Source organism: Gouania willdenowi, chromosome 22 (assembly GCF_900634775.1).
Source record: "Gouania willdenowi chromosome 22, fGouWil2.1, whole genome shotgun sequence".
NCBI lineage: Eukaryota > Metazoa > Chordata > Actinopteri > Blenniiformes > Gobiesocidae > Gouania > Gouania willdenowi.
In genome coordinates, this window is record NC_041065.1 from 18,082,802 (window position 1) to 18,107,707 (window position 24,906).

Genomic DNA, 24,906 nt, shown 5'->3' on the forward strand with positions numbered 1-24,906 from the left:
ACAAAGCTTCACACATTTCCTCTCATCATTCTCTCCCAACTGGTTTGGATTTCCTCACATCGGATATGATGGGGATGTCGCTGAAAGGTGTCATCACAGCATTTGTGAGCACCGTAAGTGACACGTTGAGGAAGTGATTAAATTATTAATTATCTGTTGATTATTTTCCTAATAGTCACATTAATAAGTAATGAAATATATTGACATATCATGTGGGACTGACATATATTGACTAATTTTTTTTTGCTTATGAAGGAATGGTAACATTGAGACTCTAAATTACCATTGCTTTATGGATGGATGTGTTATGCATAAAAAGGCCACTTACACACTGACAATATGGAATTCGACGTGAAGAAACACAAGATGTACGGTGAGCAAGAAACAAAAAATACTCTTTATTAAACATACAAAAGTTGTGAAACAGAATTGCGTCACACATTGTAAACTTCCCGATCTCACGCGCTACCAAAAACACCTTCTCCTTCTATCGTCGAGCACAAAAGAACTTAAATGAAAAACTTTTATCCGATGGAAGACGTGATGGAAGAGCTTCACTCCTGCACTGTGCACGTGTCGACAGGCGTTTAAGCTGCTGATGGTCGATGGTGGGGATGGATTCAGGTTGGCTAAGAGCTTAAATCACAGCGAGTTAAAAAAAAAAAAAAAGTGCTTTACTAGCATCAGACGGACACGTACAGCGTATGTTTATTAGTGCAAGAACATCCATAAGTGATGTTTGATGAATACTGTGTGATATTTCATTCTGTTCTTCAGAGAAAATGACTGCTACTGCATGTTACACTTCATCTTTGTGCCGTGATAAAAATCAAATCAAGCATCAGAGGGAATAAACTAAACTTTCAGTGAACTGTTGGCTATAATTTGTTCTAAAATGAGTGGAATGGACACCAAACCATGAAAGAAATAAGGCAGCATTTGGCTTTTCATGGCATTTAAGCTGGAAAAAGCAACAGGTAACCCCTTCCTTTGTGACACCCATAAGCGATAGCAGTGTGCTTAGCTTAGCTTAGCATAGCATAGCAGAAGCAAAGGTGATACTCAGACACTGAAGAGGGGAAGTCAAGTACCAGCATGTCGCAGGCGTCTCAAAATGATGGAGTCATGAGGGATAACCATTGTGTATGAAGGCCTACACAGGAGATTGTCTGATACTGTCTTCACCTGATACACCGGCGTGACCCAGAAAGGGTTTTCTTATGCGTCCGAGCATTACGGGTAACAAAACAAACATTTACGGACAAACGACAGTAGGAGACGAAGAGATAAACAGCATTAAACCACTGGCTTCGATGGCTAAGAACACTTTTCAACAATAAGAAGCTGCAATAACTTCCTAGCAGGCGTGCATGAAACAGTCCGGCCCCTAACTGGTTTGGTTTGTTAAGAGATGCTGCAAAGCATGTGCTACTGATCATCAGTAAAGGCCATACCTCCTGGAAGACACTCTTGAATTTTCAGGTTGTACATTGGGTTAGCTCGGACATGTTTGCAGGTTGCAGGTTTTGCTCTCCATCCATACTGGGATTTTCTATCCAAGGAGTCTGGAGGGTGGCAAATCCAACAAACTGCAGGACATCATCCCTCAACGACCACTCTTTGTTTTACTATTCATGGTTAACTCTTATTTTCTACTGATGTGGCAAAGAGTTACTGCTTGTGCTACAAAATCCAAAGATGGGGACTTCTAAGATATTGAGGAAGAAAAGTGTTGGATTGCAAAAAATGCGAGTTTTGAAATGTAAAAAAATGTTTTAAAGTTACATTTTTAGGATCCCAATGAAGCTGCATCCTTTTTGAGAATGTATGCATGAGGATTTAACTGGATCTGCATCTTTCTGGACTAAAATATCGCAATTTTCACTCTTTTAGTGACAAAGTGGATGAACATGAACATTGGAAGTATGAGGATCTCAAACCTACCACCTGTCTTTTGTGGACCTAAAAACAACCTGAGGTCATGCTACATTCAGAAGTGCTCGGATCAAACCATTCACGCTCCCTTACTGTAAAGCGTATCGACTGGAAAACGCCAACCGCATATCATTCAGTGCCTCAACATTTGTATCAAAAAGGACAGCATAGCAGTGAAAAGACTAAGGAGGTGCTGTGGAGGTGAAGGTGAACAGACGCGCACTGAGCTGCAAACCCTCCCCCCGCCTCTTCGTCACTTCAGCCTAGAGCCCACTTGCAGGAGGGTGGGCTTCTGCTCCATGATGCGCACCAGCAGCGTGTCGATGTAGTCCTCCAGATCTCGGACCTGCGGCTTCAGCCTCTTCAGCTCCACCTCGCGCTTGGACAGCAACAGTTTCTGACGCTCAAACTCGGCTTTCTGCCTCCCCAGCTCAGCCTCGCGTTGCACCAGCAGGGAAACCAGTTCGCTGTGGGTCAGATGGTAGTACGAGCCTGCGCCTTCCGTCAGGAACTAAGGAGGAGACAGAAAGGAAGATGGGAAAAAGATAGATCTGATGCTTACATTTTAAACATACCAATGCACCAAAGTATTTTTCATGATCTTGGTAAAACAGTACTAAATTCAAGTGAATTACATGGAATACATTATGATCATCTGTCTAAATTGAATTCCTACTTTTTTTGATAATAGCAAAACAGAAATACCACCAATTCACACTCAACTTTCTGAATAGTCAAACCGCTTACAACAAAGGTGCTAAAGTCTGGTACTGGAGAGCCCTTGTTCAGCATGTCAACTATCATTGTTTCAACCATTGGAAATATTGGACTGTTTACCCATAACCCATGTCTGGGTTATGGGTAAACAGTCCAATATTTCCAATGGTTGAAACCAATGGTTTACCCATAACCCATGTCTGGGTTATGGGTAAAGAATTCAGCATCCATGCTTAATCCATGCTTAAAGCCAACAGCTAAGTTTATAGTGACACAAATATACTGTTTTGGTGGAAAAGTGGCTTTAAATGCTTTTCTGCTTTAATAGCTCATTTTCAGACTTACTGCAGAGCTGAATGAGAAACACATTAATTTGTTTCAAGTGCACTCTTACCCTCCAAAAGTCCCACAGCTTCATAATTCCCACTGACATCTCTTTCATCTCCATCTCCTTCAAGGAAAAGAGTCTTAATTGCACCCTTTCATATTTATCCCAATCAATACCATTGCTCGGTTTGCTTTCTTTCTCCATCGATATATCATCCGCTTCTGGCCCTCCCCCATCCCTCTCTTCAAAACTGTCACCCTGGTCCATAGTCTCGCCCCTCCCGTCAGATTGACTTTTTTCATCATTTATTCAAAGACAGTGTAAACATGTTGGATAGAGGAGCTCCAGGACCAAACGTTGGCTCACAAATAGCATCAAAAACTGAAGTCACACCTGAGCTTCCCTGCACATGCAAACATCACATAAACTTAAGCACATGTAGTTCAGTCAGACACACAGTACCTTCTTCCGGTCGACCTCCTGCTCGCTGCTATGACTGCTCCTCCCCGGGTTGATGGTGGACTTGAGCTTTTCCAGACCGGTGGCCAGTACTGAGCGCTTCTCCTCAGTCAACATGGCGGATGTTAGGGGCTTCACGGGGTGAGGGCTACAGGAGTGAATGTAGGAGAGTAAATAAGTTAGAATATGCAATTGGGTTTTAAATATGCCAAAAAGTCTCTCACACATGACTTTCAGGAGAGAAACTAATCTGGAAGTCACACCAGTTGTTTGATATATATATATAACAGTTACTAGAGTTTAGGGTTCAGGGGGTAAGTCGATCTGTAATAGTTTAGTCATTTAGTCATAATTTCAAGTCATGAAATTATCTTGTGACCCTCCAACATCTCACCACACATTAAAACTCAATATTCGATTCCCAGTCGCATCCTAACTTTGATGATTTAAGAGAAAATGAGGTTAGACAATAACAGGATCTGTCAATGAAGGAATAATTGGTAAAATTGATGTTCAGATCACAAAATTGTGAGACATAATTGCATGCAGTGCAGGAGTGTGTATGTGTGTGTACATGAAGATGGTGTGCGGTGCAAATCAAGACAAAATAATAAGTGCTAATTGGCTTGAGGCTTTGTTTCCCCTCTTGTCACCAGAGCCAGTACACACAAACACACACAACACCTGAAGAAGAGAGTGGTAAACACCAGTGTGAGTGCATGTGTGTATGTGTATGTGTGTGTCAGTGTGTGCATGAGACGAAAAAAGTCACACCATTACAAAGAAAGCCCTTGACAGTCCGTACAGAGAGGAAGCTGGCAGAAGCACAGTTGCAACAGGAAACCAAGAAGACATGAAGATAGAAACTTCTCCAAGTTGGAAAAAAAGCTTCATTCACCTCCACTTTTTCAGAGCATGAGCAACCTCACCTGGTCAGCTGATTCGCTGCCTGCTTCTGGCCTGTCTCCTGTGACATTGGAATCGATGAGATGGCTTGCATTGCAGTCGCTGAAGCTTTGGCAAGGGAAGGAAGGGTACAGAGCTGTTCAGGGAAGCGGCTGCTTTCAGGGGTTAGAGAGGGAGGAAAGGAAGTCAAAGAGGGAAGCGCAGGGCCGGCATGGACCAAAGAGGAATCCTGTATGGCACCGGGGTCGCTCCCGAAAGAAGGAACAGGCAGACTGTTGAAGGCACGGGCCAGTGTGCCCTCAGAGTTGGAGCGCTGGAGCAACGTATTGGTCAACGTGTAGAGATGTTCCACCTCGCCATCGCTGAGATGCTTTGGAGTACAACTGATGTGAGGGTCACTTACAGCTCCTACTGTCAGACTTTGCTCACAAGTTACAGTGACGTCCTGCGTACCATTAAGAAAGCCATTAAATCTGTGGGATTGGTTGACTTCTTCGTCAAATGACCTGGTTGTATTAAAAACCTTTAGCCCTGCACTGGGATTGGCTTTATTTTCCCCGGAAAGTGTTGAGTTAGCCGAGTGTAGAGACTCTATGACGCTGGAGTATTTGGAAGACGGCTGGGACTCACAGCTTTGGTAATCCTGAGAGTCAGCGCTAACGTTCAGAGTCTGATAGGATACATGTGTGTGTAACAGAGTGCTTTCGGGGCCTTTGGGGCTGTAACTGTTGTGATAATCACGGAAGTCAACGAATGGTGTTGGACTTTTCTGGCTATCATCCGACTGTCCTGCACTAGTATGCTTGATGGAGGCATTTAACCCCTGCTGGTTAATATTAGGGGAGGAGGTTGTAATGGAAAATGATGGCAGAGTGTAAGAGTTCATGATATCAGCACTAAAGTGAGCAGAGCTATTAAATTCTTTAGAATACTCCTCAGGGCTTGCAGAGTTTGTGCAGTTTGGCTCTAAAGATGTGCAAGGACTCACGATATAAGAGTTGTTTGGCATCTTTGAATCAATCGCTTCAATTTTCTGAACCGGGGAAGCCAAACTTGCTTCCGCACTATTCAGATAAACCTTTTCTTCATCATTATCCTCGTACTGAATGACGGTTTGCTGTACAGCATCCACTAAAGACAGATTGTTTGATGTGTCAGAAAAGTCTTCCGCAGATATGGAAGGCTTTTTTAACTTCTCAAAGCACAGGATGCTGCTTTCAGCCTCCTCAGAGGATGCAGAGACTTTGTCAGAATGAGTTGACAGACAGGAGAGGTAATCATCTTCTGCTGAACTTCCAAGGCCAGAGGAACTGGGATCCGGAGAGCTGCTGCCGCCGAGTGGTGCTGACGTAATATGAGAGGAATCTTCAGTGTGAATTGAATGATTAGTAGTGCATGCATTCAGATCTTTAAAATTAGAGGAAGAGTTCACGGCTGAGTTGTCGCTCATGTTTTCTGGGATTGTGTCGAGTATTGCAGGGAAAGAATCGAGACGGAGGGTACTTGAGGCTAATGGATACGTCTGATAGCGCTGTGCATTATTTGTGTTGAGATCGTCTTCATCAGTGGATGGCAAAACACCTTCACAGCTGCTTGGATGAAGAGGACTATCTCTGAACAAGTTTTGTTGCTTTCCACAATCTGCAGTGAAGTCCTCGGGGGACTGCAGCCTTCCAGCAGCGAATGCTTCAAAGGAATCGTCCCACTGGGAGTCCACTTCCAGCTCCTGGACAGGCATAAAAGGGTTGGCGGGCTTTTTAATTAAAGGTGTCTTCTCTGCTTTAACAAAAAAAGGACTTTGTCCTAGGATTTCCATGTCTTCTCTGTTGGTGGAGTCCTCACTTGCTGGGTTGTTATGAGTTGATGCAAGTATTTCATTACTTAGCTCAGGGAAGAGCTGTGTAATGGGTGGCCGGGCACTGGAAAGATAGGGCAGAGGAGGCAGCGAGCGGTTTAGGTGTTGACTGGTTGGCATTTGTTTATAGAAAGGATTGTGCTGGAAAGTGAAGAAGGGATTGCAGGGAGAACGGGGAGGCTGTGAGCGGCAGAAGGGATTAGTGTGGTGCAATGGGGGATCCAAAGAGGCTGGATCTACGGGGGGAGCTGGGAGGTGAGGGTTAGGGGTAAAGGATAGAGGGTGGGGGTCAGTGCTGAACTCTAGTGTAGGTGAGACCACCAGGCTGTGAAAGGAAGGTCATACAGTTCTTTAAATTACTCAACTTCTCACAATTCTAAAAGTTTTCTGAAAAAACAAAAGAAAAATGTTTCCACACCAGAGAAAAACTATTTTCACATTCTCTTTAACATAAATGACCATTGACAGGCTTTGTTTTAGGCCTCAGCTAGTTTGAAGAATCCCACTTTTTGTTTCATCTGGTCAAAATCAGTGACATGCGGAGAGGTTTCTGACTGGTGAGCAGTGTTGGGCCCCAACGTTACTTTTGACAGTAACTCGTACTCTAATGCAATTTTTTTTTAAAGAAATAAACTCAGTTATCATTACAACATGGTGTGTTTGTCCATTAGTTGGCTAGCTGCAGTATACTTCCTGTTTACAGTGGCGCTACATATTTTTGCTGGATGCCGTGCCGGCCACGGTAAAACAAAAGAAGAAGCAGCGTTGTCGGCGTGTCTCTGTTTACTATAACGTGTGCTAATCATGGCGAGTCAATGCAAGCATCTCAAAGTGGAAACACGTGCATTATTTTACCAATCTGCCTCCGAATGATACATGCATCAGTGAAGCTCTAAACTAACCCTGCGTTGGTGGATGTGAGGGAAGCCTGTTGCTACTGTGGAGTCACTGCTTTCAGCAGCTCGTTAGCCTGATACCATGTCCTATGTATTGTATTGTGTAGCTCAGAAAAATGCTTTTTTTTTTTTTTCCATATTTATTTTTATAAGCATATACAATAACAGAATATGCACTTGGAATAGGCACAGCTTATTTTACATTATGTTAAGGTGCGACTATTAACTTGTGCTAAGGTTGAAAAATTGCTCAGTTTTAATTTTGGAGCAGTTGTTTTGTGCTTCATATACACAAATAATTTATGATTGTTTTATAGCAGTTTTGGCAAAGCAGTTGGTCAAAATGTATTCTGAATGTTAATTTAGATTGTTTTCATTTATTTTAGAAGGTTTTGTGTGAATATGTTGTACGTTGTTGCTAATTTTTATACTTAAGCTGTAAGGGAACATTCTATGGGCAAAACACAACTGTTTTTATGATGCTGAAGCCACTTTAATTTTTGATCTTTGATTCTGAATATTATTCAGGTCATTTTGTGTTATTTATTTCAAAATTCCTTGTAACATTTTCAGTTTCTGCTGGTCTCAGGTAAATAAACTGGCATTGGAAAAATATTTTGCATTTCAGTCAAATTGGTGTTTGTAAAGACTAATACTGAGCAGAGTTTAGTGCTGTGAATGCAAATGACTAGAAACTGTGGGGTTGGACACAAAAACAATTCATTTATCAGAGGCTTTAATCCAAAGCAATGTTAATGCAGGTGCAGTAGGGGTAGGAGGGATTCAAACCACTGACCCTCTGATTACAAGCCAGCTTCCTTAACCACTATTCCTCCACCACAGAGTTGATCAACAGTGGATTATTTTATTATTACAGCACTGATATGAAGCTGAACGGACACAAATGACCGGAAAAAAAAAGTTGCTTTGTGAATGAAGTAACTAGTGACGGTAACTAGTTAAGTTTCTTCACTAACTAGCTCAACACTGCTGGTGACTCCTCTGGAATCAGATGTACAAATGAATGAACCAAAAATAGAAGCTTGTAACATTACGTAAGCTTGAAACATTAAGTCATTTTAAAAGCTTTTAATTATGCTTTGATCTATTGCATACTGTTCAATAATATGATGGCAAGAAAAACAAAATTATATTTATTTTAAGGTCAAATGTGATTTTTTTAAATAAAAAATATATATATATATATATATATATATATATATAATTTTTATATTTTTTTTTTGGCAAACCTTGGGCTTTTTTTGTTTTAATTTGGAGATGATGTATGATCTTTTCTTTAAATTAAGAGTAACTTAAACCCTGGTTTTGACTGAACTGCCACCAGGGGAGAAATTTTAAAAATGCCTTGATTATTGGTGGGGCTCCTGGAGCACTGAAGACATGCCCAGTCTATGCTATAAAATCTCCAAAGAACTATCTATGCTAACTATCCTATTTAATACTCACTATAGGTCTCTATTCACAATTCTCTCAATCCAACCTACTCGCCACAGATTGCAAAGTGCAGTTTTTATAGGGGAGGCGGGGCCATCAGTGACATGAGCCACACAAGGGAGGTCAAAAAACGCCAAATTGAAATAATTTCACTAAAATGTCAAAAGTTGTGGACACATTTATTTTCTATTATTATTGTTAGTATTTTACATGTCACCTGCCTCCTCCGACTGCTCGTCACTGGTTAAAATAGGTGAACCAACGTACCAATGCAAAGTATAGAGCGACACAAGGTTTACCACTGGGAGCTGACATTGAGGATTTTAGAGCGAGTAGTGGTGGCTACTTTGTACATGTGTCCAGTATGGTTGGGTGAGGTTCTTGTCACATGATTCTTGTTAAATTGAACATTCAAATATTTGTGCACAAATAGGGTGTGTTCACACACACGCATTTTGTGCACACAAATATTTAAAGACAAATACTGTAAATATTTCGTACAACTTCGGATGTTTTTGTAAAAGCCTTCAGAAATAATGTCCGGATCCCAGTTGATGGAGCAATTATAAATTGAATTACTGTAGGTAAGTGAATGCGAAAGGGTGGGACATGATGTAAACATTTGATAAGCACTACTAAAATATTGTTTCCTAGTCCAAAATCAGAATTGCTTTAATGCTTCCTTTAAACACTATGCCTTTAAAATCATAGACACGCTTCCCTGTGTTTTCATTTTCCTGTGGTTTGGTGTGGTTTGCATTCAAACTGGACGCCGCTGAGTGGAGAGGCTACCTTTGTGCAATCCGTGCCAACTTGGCACATTTCCCTAAGGCCCTGAAAGCATGTGGATTGTGGGTGTGTATGAATACGGAGCCGACAGGTCAGCTTTCAGGTCTGTCAGCATGTGCTTATCAGATCAATATTTGTTCAATGAAAAGAACCGTACAACCTGGGCTAGCTTTAGTGTTAGGATTGGTTATCTTAAAAACGTTAAATGAGATTTTTTAAAGTCAATCTGTTTCGGAGCATTACAAACAGTAGACAGTACAATTACTGGAATGTGCTAATGTTGGAAAAGGACAACTCTGCTCATGTCATTACAATACAACTGACATAACTTATACAACTACATCACAAATTTAAAAATAAATAAAAATAATAATGTGTGATACATTTCTTTATTTTGATGGAGATTATTTCCCCACAGCAGATTTTCTCCTCCATCTGCATTGCAGATACCAGTTGTAATCAGAGACTGAGACCCGGAGGGCTGTGTACAGTGGTATAGTATACCAACAGCCTTCGTAATAGGGTAGCTCATTGTAATAAAATTAGCTTTTATCTTAGGTGATGCATGTATTAGGTGTTCATCATTACTGATCTGTTGTTTGTATTTTCAGATATAAATCATAACACTCTTCAGCCTGTGCCCATGTGCTACAGTGTGTGTCTCACCTGGGTTTACTGTGTGACTCCTTCAGTCCAAACCAGCTTCTGTGTCTCTCCTCAGTGGCAGCAGAGGCCTGTTCAGACTCAGTCTTAGACGGACTTGGACCTTTCCTCTTCTGCTTTTTCCCCGTGCTCTCCGACTCTGCTGTCCAAGCGCAGAACGACGGCATCGCTTCAGTCAGAGCACCACGTCCTGACGGCTCCTCTTCCATAAACATGGGACCGCTTTTCTCCAGAGCAGCTGCTATCGCAGCCTTCTCCTCCTCACATGGTTTGTCGAAGGACCAGCGGCGTCCGTCGCCCACCTGGCCAGGGGTTTCTTTGCAGGCCCATGGACTGAGATTCTGCAGGGAGTGAGAGAGTGACAAAGTCTTCTGCGTCGGCCCCAGGCCTAAAGTTCCAACTGGATTTCCTGGTCCTAGGTCCAGCGTCTGGACGTCGTAAGCATAACTCCCATTTACAGAGACGGCAGGCTGAGGCACTACGATGGTGATCTCACGGACCTCATCACCAAAATCACTCTTGAGTGGAGACAACTTGGGCGATGTGTTGGCTGTGTGCTCTGCAGGAAGGAGGGAAGTGCAAATGAGAGAAAAATCAGGCTATTCATATCACATTTCACGGCTGAACGATTAAATGCATTTACGACGTTATCGCGACATCATAGAAGGCGATTTTCTAATTGCAAATATTTTTTCTTGTCCTGTCTTGTACTGTCCTGTTAAGTTCAGAGAGTGTTTAAGAAGTGCAGTCCATATGTTCACATGTTTCATGAAACATGAAGTTAGATATGTTGAAGAGGTAAAGCCACAGATTTGTTTGCTTTATTGTTGTAATTTGTGTTTTAAAATGTATATTTTATTTTATTATTTATTTAAAGTTGAAATAAATCTGAAATTGTTTATTTTAAACAGATTGATTTATTGCTTATGTTCATTGAGAAAAACATGACAAGAGGCCCTTGAAAAAATAATCACATAATAAATCGCAATATTGAGGAAAAAAAAATTATTATTTTCCAAAATCGTTCAGCCCCAATTTCACATGCTTATTTACCCACTATGTTTTTCATAGCAGATCATGTAGTTGTAGAAAAAGTAGAATCTAGCATTTAGGATCAAGTTTTTTTCCTCTTTCAGTGAATGTGAAGACATAGAATCTTCAATAAGTGCTGAATCATCATTCATGGCAGCACACAGTAGCTATTAGTGTGCTGGGCTACGTCACGGAATTTTACAAAATTACAACTGTTTTGCAGTATCGGGGTGTCAACCACATTTTCAAACAATTCAAGCAATTTGCCTTATAATGACCTATTTAGTGTTCTAAGAAATGAACATTGTACAAACATTAATATCCACACTTGAGTCCATTTAAAATTCTTTAAGCGAGGAGTGAGCTGCCTGTGAGATGGGGCGGGTTCTGCAAAAGTCGCCAATAAGACTGAAAAAGGTATTCTTAGAAAAGGTGGGTATAGAAAGAACATAAAAGGATGTGTAGCACACACACTTACTGAAAAACACACCTCTACATGTATGTTTTAATCTGTCAGTCCTTGTAACTGTTCTTGTGACGTGTGCTGCTGACTTCTTGGCTAGAAGAAAGAGATCTCGATCTCAACGGGATCTTAATCCGGTTAAAACAAGTTTAAATAAATAAAAATGTTTGTGTGACCGTAAACTAGTGATTCATTATTCTTTAAAACTAGAATCTCTGGAGTTTTTGACACCTCCTCACCTGGGCTGTTATCTGCCGTCAGGTTGCTGCTGTTACTGGCAGAGTTGGACAGATCCGAGACCACCACACTGATACCAGCTGTGGGACTGAGGCTTCCACCCCGGGATGAGGACTCGCTGCTCTCCGAGCCGAGAGATGTGCTGGAGCGAGTGTCTGAGGACTTCCGCAACTTCCCCCTCAAGAAAAAGGTCCTCATCTTGCTCCGCCGTACCTCGCCCCCTTCGTCGTCCTCATAGTCCTCCTCTCCGCCCCCTTCACTCGGCAGTCTTTGGCGCATCCGGTACATCGACCCGTATCCACTAGGCAGGACGGCTGATGAAGAGTCCTTTTCACTGGACCTCCTCCTGCCCCTCATGTGCTCTTTGAGCTTGCTGAAGGTGGAGGCGCTCTTGTCCTTCATGACGAGGTCGTACATGCTGGCTGTCAGGTTGTTTCGGGTGAACTGGATGCTGGCCTGAATGTCTCCTCGCTCCTTCTCCTTCTTGCCGGTCTTGGAGTTAAGTCTGTACCACCTGGGACAGAGGGAGGGACCATTAAACATTAAACAACACAAACTACAATACGGTGCAACAGAATACACCAACTTAAGCAACGACGGCACTGTTAGCGTTGTGAATGGCTCCATTGTTTTTCTTTGTAAGGGACAAGTATGCTCAAGTGTGTGTCAGTGTCTGCGCGTGGCCTGATATCCCACAATACCTTGGGGAGGGCCCCCGCTATTGTCATGAGGCCATGTAAGCAAGAACAATGAGCAAAAACAATGAACACGGCTGATTTAAAACAGAATGTGTCCTATATACACTAGTAAAAACTAACCTAGAGACATGCACTATCTAGAAATACTCCGCAGGGTCAACACACCGTGACTCATGGGAAAGTCTCATCTGGTGCACTTAAAATATAAGATGTGACTGTGTTTAAAAAAAAATACCCTACTTTCGGTCTGCTGCCAACAGGAAGCTATCATAGAAGTCTCTGCTTGCTGATTTCCTGTTGCTGCTGAAGGGACACCACCACCAAAGCCTGTTCGTCCATATTGTAAACGTGCGTGTGTGTGTGACATGCTCACAGTTCATTAATGATTTACGCAATTCCTTAAAGACATTTTTATAATTAAGTGAAACCAAACATTTTGACTTAAGAGAGTGCATTATGTAATATTTTTCAGCAGTTTGTATAGAGGTTTTGCACATTTTACAAAGCTGTGCATCTATAAAATACACCAAAGAAAAATGCTCCAGCACCTACGACTAGATAAAAGAGGTTGTGCTGACGTTCCTAGTGCAATTATTGGTGTTGTTAGTCAATGTATTTGCCAACGGACAAAAATAATAATAATGGAGAAATAAAAGATAACAACACATTTCATAACAAACTTTTCATTTCAAATATTTTATTAAAATTAGGGTTATAGTTAGATGTTGGCATTTGATAAATAAAAAAAAATTAAGAGAACTGGTCTACTTTACTATTAAACGGTTGGAATTTCATCTGTAGGAATGTTTCCTTGATTTTTCCAAGTTAAGTTCAATTCACACAAACCAGGCCAGACCTCGACATGTTCTTTTAACACCTAAAATTTGGATTGTTTGGTTAGTGTGAGTGCAACTGTGCTGAGCTTGAGCATCGCCATATTCGTAGGCATGATGCAACTGACAGAGGTTGGCCACTGCAAGGCCCAGTTGCAGGCAACACATGATGCAGAAACAAATGCAACTTGCAAAATATGTTGATTATGTATGCACCATGCGCTCATCCTTTCACAATAAATCTGATTTTTGATTATCAAAAAATGCTCATTTTGAGTTCCGAAGCTTAACTGTTTTATTAATAGTTTATTCTGAAAGTCACAGTCCCTCATGAAAATGTTAAACTTAAATTAAAAAAATACATATTTTCCTACATCTTATATAAAACCAATAAATTGGAACATATTCAAACTAAACAACATTATCATTATTAGTAGCTACCTAAGAACAGCATACCAGAGTCTGACACCGACTGTGAAAAAGGTTTCCTGCTTGAGTTTAAACATTGTTTCAACAGTAAACTGCACAGCAGAATGAAATAACTCAGCTGGCAGACGCTTATGTAATCATCCTCATCCTGTTGCTTATTCAGGCCCAAACCTCAGAGTAGCAACAACTGAGAGAACAGTACACTTAAACCCACAAGTTCCAACTATACTGTGGTAGTTGTACAACAATTTGTTTTTTGGTTGTTTTTTTTTTAAACTATTTTAGCCTTTAGTCAAGTGAAATAAGGTCACAATCAAACTATCACATCACATGTGAACACAGTAAACTCCTTAGGTCGGATGTATCTTTTTCTGGTTCTCTCCTCTGCACCACAACCTTCGGTTTGTGTTCCCAGTAGAGTCCAGTTTCACATCAGTGCTCCAACAATAGCAACAGTCCTCCTGAGGTATCAGCCAACTCCCTGAAGGTAAGGTGGAGTTCACATTCCAAGAACTGGTCAGAAGAAAATCCCAACACACCGACTGGAAAAGCTCTCATCGAAGCTGGAAACCTTACTTACTTAGAACAACTGCTGCAGATATGATTATTATGGATAATTCTGACTTACTCAAGTATAAAAGTACATGTTATAAAATTCAATATGATTAATTTTAACCTCTGGAATTAAAAAAATAAATAAATTAAAAGGTGCAATTGAGGATAGAACTGTACCTTTATTTCAAATATATGATTTTAAAAACGTATGACAAAAACTATGTGCTTTGGATATATTGTGGTGCACAATATATTTTAAGTAATAATATAATAATAATATATAATATATATTAATAATAATATATTTTCTTCTTTTTTTGCTTGTTCGCAACACACTGCAAAGAGAGCCAGGACCCACTGTGGGGTCCCAACTTACCGTATATGTTGAGAACCTCACCTTTAGAATCATAATGTATGTTTTAAAAAAATTAAGTGAGTATTTGAATTTTTATTACGGTGTAATAACACTTTTTTTTAAGAAGTTTGTCGGTTCTTTACTTGGTTGCGTGGGTTTAGTCCCACCATCCAAAAACATGTACCGTTTCTTTAAATTGCCCGTAGGAGTGAATGGGAGTGTAGGATCTTCGATTTTCCATAATTTACGGAAAACAAACAAAAATTGTGGCTAATTGATGCAGAATTTTTGGGGGAATATCACCAATTTTCCACAATTTTTTACCAGTAAAACAGGTGGTTAAATGTGCACCCAGTATTTGGACTTCTTACGCAACAAAATCTCATCGAGCTGGGCCACGCCTACGATAAAGCATTTCTACAGTGGCCAGAGGACACACTAAAGAGACCATTAAAATATGTAAACAGTATAAAACAGATACTGAGGATGAATTAATGAATGTAGAAAGAAGGTAAGAATCCACAATGAATGTACGCTACATTCCCTCAGGGGCGTACAATCTGTTACAAACACAGCATACTAGTGCTGGGCGGTATACCGGTTCATACCACATACCGGTATGTATTTTCATTATGATGTGAATTTTTGATATACCACCGTACCGGTGTATTTGGTTACACAACTTTCGGAACGCTACGCTACGCTGCGCTGCGCCGCGTCTCAGACCGGAGCATTTTCAATGTTGCACTTCTAAATAGGAAGGTAAACAGGTGTTAGATGCGCTGTAAATCATACGTGTAAATGGATTAAACAAAAAGACACAATTAAAAGCTCTGAAGCTGCATGTGAGCATGGGCCTGTGTGCGCATGCTTCTGCTACAGGAGAACAGCAATCACGGACAGGCAAGGTTAGCTTTGCATGTCGGCAGTAATACACAAAAAAACAGAGCAAAGGATCGCAATTCATAATTCCTATAATGCAGAAATAAGTCCTGGTGAAGTTGCAAACAATGAGACACTGAGTATGCAGCATTTAAAAGTTAGAAATCAAGCTAATGCTAAAGCTAAGCAAGCACGGCAAAGAGCCATTGGGCTGCTGTTGCAAACTTGTATTACCGTATTTTTCGGACTATGAGGCGCATCTAAAATCCTTTAATTTTCTCAAAAATCGACAGTGCACCTTATAATCAGGTGCGCCTTATGTATGAAATGAACTACTGTGCTTCAACATACTGAACTGAAAAAGTGAGTGTATTGTTTTGTATTTTATGTGTTAAACCTGAACAATGTTGAGAGTTATTGTTAATGAGTTGAATAAAGTTTGACTTATCTGACTTTTATTTCGCTTAATGCATCTTAATAATAATAATAATAATAATAATAATAATAATAACAACAAACCGGTGCGCCTTATAGTCCGGTGCGCTTTATGTATGAAAATAGACCCAGTCAGGCCAATTCATTGATAGTGCGGTACTACTAGTGTGTAATTATTCTACAATATTCACTCATCATGACAGTAAAATAGACCATCCTAAGTCAATCTACTGCAGTAATTCCTCTCTCAACCAGTAAAAAATGCTGTGAACACCTGATTATACATTAAAAAAAAAAAAACCATCAAATACCGTGAAACTGTTAGAATTTTGAAACATACCGTGAAATACATTTTTGGTCATACCGCCCAGCCCTACAGCAAGCACTCCCTCACACTGTACTGTTTGATAAAGTCATCCAAAGAATGCACTTAATACCCATGTATTACAGACACATTCCAGCCAACAGTTCTGCCCATCTGTGTGGACTTTATGGGAGTGTGCACAGACTTTGACAGAGCCTCAAAACAATCAATTCCACAGCTGCAACGCACAACCTCATCTCCATTTCCCATCTCACAAAAACAGGAAATTACAGCACCCCACCCTCTCCCAGTGTGAGACCATCTCCTCTTCTCCTGCTCTCCACAGATGATCCACCAAGGGGATAACCAGGGACGTTTTTCCTGCCTGACGTCGCTCAAAACGTATTGCATAACTTGAATCACAAAGTCCATGTCGCTGCTTTAAAAGCACTCCTTCGCAGCAGAACAAGGCTGAAATTACCGCGGTACTGGGCTGTAAACCATTTTTTTCTGATATGCATTCAGCCCGAGAAACAAAAAGATGAAAAAACTTGTCTTATGGGTATTGGAGACGTCCAAGCTGTAAAATATATCACTGCACTTTATGCACCAAATGGGAGGATATCAGGTTATGCTGTACTTTCAGTTTTCTGCCAGGCAAACCAACAGAAACTCATATTTTCAATCATTAAATGATATAAAATAAAATAAAAAATATCTTGGCATGGATGCAAAAGTCTTGAAGGTTTTTGGCCTTCAACCAAAAGGTCAACCTGACTCAGTGGTGAATTCCTGCCATATCTAAAAACTACACAAAGCTCTGGTTTCTCTGTTTTGAGGACATTTATTTTTAATTTAGAGTTTGTATCTAGCTTTCTTTCAAACTTCCCACAGTCCAAAGGTGTGTATGTGGTTGTAAGGTGGAGTAAATGCGACCAATTATTACCCATTTTAACTCGAGTAAAAATAGGCGTTTCAAACACCCACTCATCTTATAATAAGTGCACTGAACATTAACGTGACCATTCACAAAAGCTGCTTCATAGAGTCTCTTTATTTGCCTGTAGGAGTGTTTGATGTTGTTTGGCCACCTGCTTATTATCTTAACCACGTGATTAACTCGAGAATATAGATTAAAGTTAACAACCAGTTCTTGCATATCATGAACATCGTTCTATAAAAGTCAGCTAACTGCTAACAGTAGATTCAAATGATTCTACCGAGCAATTTAAGCAACAAATGCATGCTGTTTAATCTGCGTTACCACAAGGATATTCATCATTTCATTGTTTTCATTAATTAGGCCACCAAGTCCTCCAGGAGCATTGTGGGTATCATTGAGCTGCGAATATGGCCTGGTTTCTTGCTTCATCAGCAGTTTAAACGGCGAGTCCGAACACCGACTAAATTCCACATCTGGATGCAATGAGCTCGACCCCTCTTACGCAAATCACTGGCCGTAATTCTTTCACACAACCAAGCTTTGTGCTTCAAACCCAAAGTGTTTTTTCTTTGGTTGATACAGGGGAACAGGGATGAATACAGATCTGTGAGAAAACCTAATAAGGGCATTTCAAATTGTACATTATCAACATATTTCTGTCATGAAACCAAAGGGGTAAATGATGGTGAGTTGTTCTTATGTGGGTGGGGTAATGAGGGGTTGTTTGACACTCCTCATAATGATGTGGTGGGTCAATGGTTAGCTATGCTGCATTAAAACAAAAAGAACCAAGGATCCGAGGCCTCTCTGCTCTGCCAGAATTGGAACAAATATTTCACGGGTACTCGAGCATCCTCATCATTCCTGGTGGTGCTACTGTGGATATGCTTGACCTTCCTGTGTGATCGAAGAAGCAGCAGATGACAAGTGGGGACTGGAAGTAATAATAACAGCAGGTTCTTCTAAAGTAATCCAACAAATGGGAAATGTTGTCTTCAAAATTTAAGCCGTTTATAATGTTGAAATAGCAGAGCCTACTGACAAGAATCACGGAAGAGTACCTGTAGTGAATTTTAATTGCAAGCTCTATCAAAACATCATACATAATACCAGAGATGTACAGAAACAAAAAGTAGTAGGCTTAAAAAAAAAAGTAGAAGGCTAAGACTCACCGCTGCGTGCCGATGACAAGCGACACCTAGGGGGGCATCCCCCCCTGGAAAATTTAGCAAAAATTATGCTATATGGTGGCTTTTCATTGCAATTTTATTATTACCAATAATTAATCATTTCTTAAATTTCCACAGATTGATTATTTACATCATCCTACAGTCGTCCTAATTCAGATATTTCAGTTACACTATACGAAATTGAAGGTTCTTTGAGGTCTTCTTTAAAAGACAAGTCAAATAATTGGGTAACTAATGACTAATGTTAAATCAGAGATTAATAATCAGCAATAATTGAAAAGATAATCTTATTCATTGAAAATTGGTTTGTAATTGAATTGCAACTTCAATAATCAGAATCAAATCAAATGGGAAAAATGATCTGATCACCCACCTCTACTGGTGGTTTAGTCAGGTTATTTTCTTTAAAAGTCCTTCTAGAGCAGTAAGGGGTAGAAAAACTGTCTCATCTGAGACATGGTGGCTTCCATTATGCCCTACGTCATGTATATACATATACATATATACTGGTTTTAGATCAAACCAATCATAGCTGAAAGACCCAAAACAACAATAACCAAACCAAAAAGAAAAAGCAAACGACACTCAAAGAGATGCAGCTCAAGTTAGAAGAAAACGATCTAGAGAACAATCAGTGGTTTCTTTACTGAAACAGATAAAGAGAACGGTCCCTGGTTTTCTATAAAAGCTGGTTGACTGAGCTTGTGTTTTACTAGGTCGTCTGAGGAGAATTTCAAGGACAACTATAAGCATGAGAAGAGGAAGGCCGACTGCTGGCTACTACCTGTGCAAAGACTTTGGTCAGCAGCAAAGTAACAAGACTGCTGCGTTCGAGTCTTCTGTTGATTTGTGTCTAAAACCTGTGCTTGATATTACAGAGAAGGATCCAAGATAAACTGTAGCTTTTCTGTACAGATATATGCATGATGGTCAGCCATCTTTAAATGGGTCACCTCTATAACAGCAAACTTGCAAAGCTTTGCTGAGCTTAATCTGATGTACATTCACGGTAGCGCTATATTTATTATATCAGGGATGACATGTCGGGTCAGACGGTTATATAACCTTCAGTGTCCATTAGACTCTTCTCTGTGCAGACATTCAAAGTCTGTCAGCTTTTAGCTGGAGAGGATTTTTCTGGATGTACATCACACGTCTGCCTCATTCACCTCAAAGGTTTATCGCTCAGGCTTGAGTCAACACCTACATAACTCAAAGAATGATACATTGAAGAATTGATAGCATAGCAGGGAAAGCTCTATCGACACAGGAAAACAGAGATTGTAAATCAGCTGTTGAAGCTAGCAGCCAAATGTGCTACATATTGAAAACAAATCGCTGGGCAGGAAAATTGACAATGATAATCAGCAAAAAGGAATCGGAAAATTATGAAAGCTATGATGGTAGGAACATAGCTTTGTAGCTTCGTCTGGCAGCACTTTACTAGCTTTTACAGTATATGGGCACTCACACTGGCAATCCCTGCCATGCCAAAGCATGCCAACCTGCCTTTGCTCTTTCAACCCGGCCATGCCGGTGAAGTCAGCCGCACTCAAGCATGGCACAGATACCTCACATACAGTAGGCCCTCTGGTTTTCTGTCATTACATTCATTACAATTCTTCCTGAAACACAGCTAGCTATGGCACGGAAAATACCCTTGTGCTTTGGGAGAATATCACACATCTTCAACATATTTTCATATGTCATAAGAGTGATTAAATGTGTAAAAAGTGTTTGGAATAGCCTGTGTCCGTCTTGAGAAGATACGATATTCTCTAAAGGGATCTCTCGAAGCCTTTTGGGAGATCTGGAATCCCTTGCTGAGTCATGTGAAAAATATTGACCTAACCCCTGAAGTTAGTGATGTGACCCTTTGAGGTGTCTCTCTTTGCCCCTTTTTCCATTATTTTGTGGTGTGTGGTTTATTTTATTTTATTTATTTATTAATTTATTTTTAAAATGTATTTATTTTTTCCCTCTTTTCTTAATTTCTTTTTTTGTGTGTGTGTGTGTGTGTGTGTGTGTGTGTGTGGTGCTGTGTTCTGGTGGCCAATAAGGGGTGAGGTGGGGGGCTTGGGCCCAAGGGGATTAAACTACAGACACTTTACCTTATCGTTTAGACATTGTGTCAGGCTGTCAGTATTTTGCTTTCACCAACATTTTGCCTTGACTCCTGTAATTTTGTTTGGCTCCAATTGTAAATGGTTTTTTTTTCTTTTTTTTCTTTGTCACCTTGCTGTGATGCCTATTTTTTGTCTGTTGAAAAATCTAATAAAAACATTTTGGAAAAAAAAAAAAAGTGTTTGGAAGAGATAAACGAACATAATTTTCATGAATAGCAAAATCTTAGGCTATGGAATCTCGCAAAAGAGTGCGATCGTGAAATTATAGAGTACCGTTTCACCTTGTGAAGCATCAAAAAATAGAAGTATTCATAAGATTTAACTTATTTATTCCCATTAAACATTTTTGCCATAATTTTGGGACCTTTAGTTTGTCAATACTTACATCAAATTAGTGAATACAGATAAGATGGAAATGGGAACGCCCTGAAATAGAACTCGGGAAACATTGAAAAGGTCATTTACAGGCCCTACTAGAATTAATCATTTCAATATTTACGGCGGTTAATGGGATTTTTGTGGGTGTGTGTACCCACATTACAGGATATCAGCAGTTTAGGCAGCAGTAGAAGCACTTTCACTAACTGGTTACATGAGTTGTCACTCAAGCTGTCAAAGTCAGAGATTCACTTTTCATTGATCTCTATTGGTTTTGTTTACCTTTTAAAGATTTGTATATTCTGCTCTTGGCCTACTACATGTGTTTCTACACCAACATACAGATGCTATCCTGACTTTTAAACAATAGAAAAACTTGTAACATTTTTTTTTAAATGCAGGACATTTTTTTTCTCTTCAACCTTTGCTCTTCAGTAAAAGAAAATAGGAAGTTTATGGGTGTTCTTTCTCTATTCTTCTTATTAGGTTTTATTTGTACAGTAATAATCACACTTGGTTGGATGTTACAAGAAGGTTGCCTTACTGATGTTTCGACAACAGTTTAGTTTCTCTCAAAAACATCCATCCATACCGTTTGTTCAATTTGTTCAAAACATCCAGGACAGGTTACATTCTTCAATAGGTTGAAGCACGTCAGCAGTGTTGACCCCCATGTGCTGCTGCTATTGACCCGCCCCGATTTACTGAATACCACATGTACACACTGAATGTAGCAAAGGCGCAAACTGCTGACACATCACCATCACAGGCTGCCTTTAACCTTCAGGTGACCACCACCAGCTCCAACAGGGCTGGGAGGACGACAGTGGTTTCCCTATTACTGTATGAGTACAAGCAGAATGTGGAACGTCTGGGATCAGTCAACAAGGTGTCAACGTGTAGCGTTCTTCTGATTGATTGTTGTTTCATGCTTAGTTTGATTTAATTACTTAGTTGACATCTTTGAGCAATATCAGTTTGTCTTTTGAGCAAAACTATGCATGAGAAGACCGATAAAGGGAACAGGTTGCTTTTGTTCATGATGATACTCCCACTGATTTTTCAAAACATCAAACTTCCTTTGTAGACAGTAAAAGGATCAAAGATACTGCCTTATTTGTAGTTATTTATCAATTTAGGCTATCAGATGTGTTTTTCATGCAGGAAGACTAGAATCTGATTCAGTTTGATGTGCAGACTTGGACATTGGCAGTGCTATGCCCAATCCTGGCTCGTTTGAACCATTCTAAGATTTTTATTTTTTTTCCTGGAAAGTCTGCTTCGTTTGGCCCGGTGTGAACATGAAACCAGAGTTTGACTGACAGTGTGAGTGAAGTTTAAAAAAACACCATGAAATTGTTAAGATAATTTACATGAGGCCAGGCATGTGGATGTTTGTAGGAACTTACTGAAATAACCAGATTTTAACATGTTTAGTGAGCAGACAAAGCGATGGAACGCATAAACGTACATAAGGCTCTGTGAGTCAGGGAGTCACTAGCTGGGCTTCTATTGCAGATTTTCGCAGAATAAAAGGGATATTTCTAAATGTCGACAAAGTATAATTGTGCTTTGAACGTGTTTCCATTGAAGCTGTTTTGTGCAGGAGCCTCGTAATTCCTGTGAAATCTCAGCCCGTGAGACTTCGCTGCACAAAGATGGACACAGAACCTCCTTATACAACTCTGTTTTCCTTTGTTGTTCTATGTCTAATGTGGCAGTAATAAATTTAAGTATAATGCTAAGAAATGTCCTGGTTCATTCTTCTGTATACACGCACCGTGCCACGTTTTCTCGGAGAGAAGTGGTCATGTGACCATGTACATCGCGTTCCGTGACGTGCATTGTATTAATGTCTGAAATTCCTCCTCATGAAAGCGTAAAAACTTTTTAGCGACATTTGATACATTTCCATTACCAGTTTTTAGTGCGCTATTTAAATTTCACGCATTTACAAGGATAATGGAAACCCAGCTCTTGACTCACTTCACCTTTGATTGTTCACTACGGCTTTTTGCAGCTAAACATCACATTCACACCACTGTATAATTCGAGGTGCAGCATTAAAAACAAGCAGCTCTGTAACATACGGGGGTTTTCCTGTCAGTTTGGAGTGAATCAAATTGCCCTGTGAGCTCCTCTTTTGAATGATCAAAACATAACTAGACGCTAGTGTTTATTACTCTAATTACTAATGTACCACGTAACCACACCACGCAGCTGGATTTCCATCACGACTATTAAGATTCCAGTTAAGTGACAAAGTGGTTCTCTGAAAGATGTTGAAGGCTGGGTTAAACTACGCAGGAATGACAGTCAAATCCATATTTTGGAAGCCTAGTTATACTGAAAGACTCTTGGGAAGTCCTGTTAAATTTATATATATATAGCCATGAAATAGCTTGAGTGTCAAACCTCAGCTTTAGTTATTAGCTTTGTCATTTTCTCGACCATACAAACACACCTGATTGTAATCAGAGGCCTGTTAATGGGCTTTCAGCATGGCTGTATGATGACACAATAATCCGATTCAGTTATATTGGATCAAAAAGACATCAAAACCCTACAGAACTGTGATTTTACTCAGTGGACTATTCCCTTGTCTACAGCGGGTTAGTGATCCTAAGTAAATAAACATGGATCAGCTCCACGTGAAGCCAAAAATTACATCTAACTTGAAGTACTGCATGGTATTTCATTTTAGTAAGAATACATTTCTAATCCTGCTGTAGTACTGCAAACCTTCCCTTTCTCTATTCACAGAGGTGGGCTGTTGTAAAACAACACGTTGTGCAACAAACACAGAGCTTTGTGGTCGTGAAACACAGTTTGTTAATCCTTGGATTTGGGACATGCATGCATTAATCCTGCTGAATGCCATGCTTCAGATAGCGGGGGACAACATCTTTAAGACCAAAACAACACTACAAGGAAAACAGTGCAGGATGGGAGGGAGATGTTTCTAGAAGTTGTAACCTATCAAATACAAGACAGAGTGAATTCGATAAAGAGATACTAATAACTATATTTACTGTGTGTAGTGTAGGGGTTCTCAACTGTAAAAACTATTTACATAATGTAGATATAACTCACTTACCAAGCTTTGGAAATTGTAATTTGGATCTTTTCATAATTAGGGAACATGATATAGGAGCTATGTATCATTTCCCTGTAAATATCAGGTTATCTTTAGATAAAAAGGTGAGATCAGCAGCAATAACAACAACATCAACAATACAATGAAAACAGAGTGCAGAGAGGGAGGGAGGGGGATGTTTCTAGAAGTTTAGCAGGGTTGGCTCAGGCTGTGATGGGGATGTTTTTGGTTTGGTGTCCCTCAGGATGGAGGGAGGGTGTGTCTGCAGCACCACATTCTGACACTTTAAACAGCACACTGCTAAAGTCTAGCATGGTGGGACACACAAATACACACAAAGGCATGTCTGAACTCACTCGTTTTTCACGCTCCTGCTCTCCATGAAGACTTTATCCAGCTGGATCACAGCCTGTCCCAGGAACACGTCCATCCCGATCAGCGCCCGGTGCATGACGGTCAGGACCAGCTCGTTGCTCCCGCTCGGGAATCCGCTCTCCAGCACCCCGGGCTGCAGCTCGAACGAGCACTCCTCCCTCCACTCCGGCTCGGTGGTCTTCTCCGCCACGCAGGTGGAGTACTTCTCCTTACCCAGCTGGATGATGGTGTACACATCGCTGGTGCCGTGCTTGCCCTTGCCCCGTAAGCCTCTGCCGCGCAGCACCGTCACCTGGACGTGGGTCGGTAACCATTTCTGGTCCTGCGGCACGGTTAGAGAGGACATGTCCCCAAAACCACCACCGCCGCCGCCTGCTCCACCTCCGGACAGACAGGCCGAGAGGACGCTGTACGCGGTCACATCAGCTCCTGGGTCGGTGCCGCATTATGGCCGGTAGTTGTGTGCTGTGCGGCCGCCGCACGGCTGTCTGTCTGCGGGCAGCGACGTCACGGCTCAGCCCTCCTCTCTGCAGGAAGTTCATCAGCAGCACAGAGCCACACACACACACAC

The 24,906-nt window shown here is 40.7% G+C and overlaps 1 protein-coding gene across 2 annotated transcripts; it reads right to left on the bottom strand.

Moving 5' to 3' along the window:
- Positions 1-369: 369 nt before the first annotated feature.
- rab11fip5a (RAB11 family interacting protein 5a (class I)) lies at positions 370-24,906 on the bottom strand. Of its 2 annotated transcripts, XM_028438143.1 has the most exons (6): positions 24,317-24,903; positions 11,738-12,249; positions 10,007-10,562; positions 4,369-6,525; positions 3,443-3,587; positions 370-2,446 (listed from the first exon to the last, which is right to left on the bottom strand). In XM_028438143.1, exons 1-6 carry the CDS (start codon positions 24,679-24,681, stop codon positions 2,189-2,191), a joined length of 3,993 nt encoding a protein of 1,330 aa, XP_028293944.1. In that variant the 5' UTR covers positions 24,682-24,903; the 3' UTR covers positions 370-2,188. The 2 variants fall into 2 exon arrangements, with proteins under 2 accessions (XP_028293944.1, XP_028293945.1); XM_028438144.1 differs by lacking the exon at positions 4,369-6,525 and having other exon boundaries at positions 24,317-24,906.

Coding starts and splice junctions, on each gene's coding strand:
- rab11fip5a (XM_028438143.1), bottom strand. CDS start 24,681: ATGTCCTCTCTAACCGTGCCGCAGGACCAGAAATGGTTACCGACCCAC. Junction 10,563..11,737: donor GACGGCAGATAACAGCCCAG/GTGAGGAGGTGT, acceptor TCCTTCCTGCAG/AGCACACAGCCAACACATCG. Junction 3,588..4,368: donor GCAGCGAATCAGCTGACCAG/GTGAGGTTGCTC, acceptor TCACTCCTGTAG/CCCTCACCCCGTGAAGCCCC.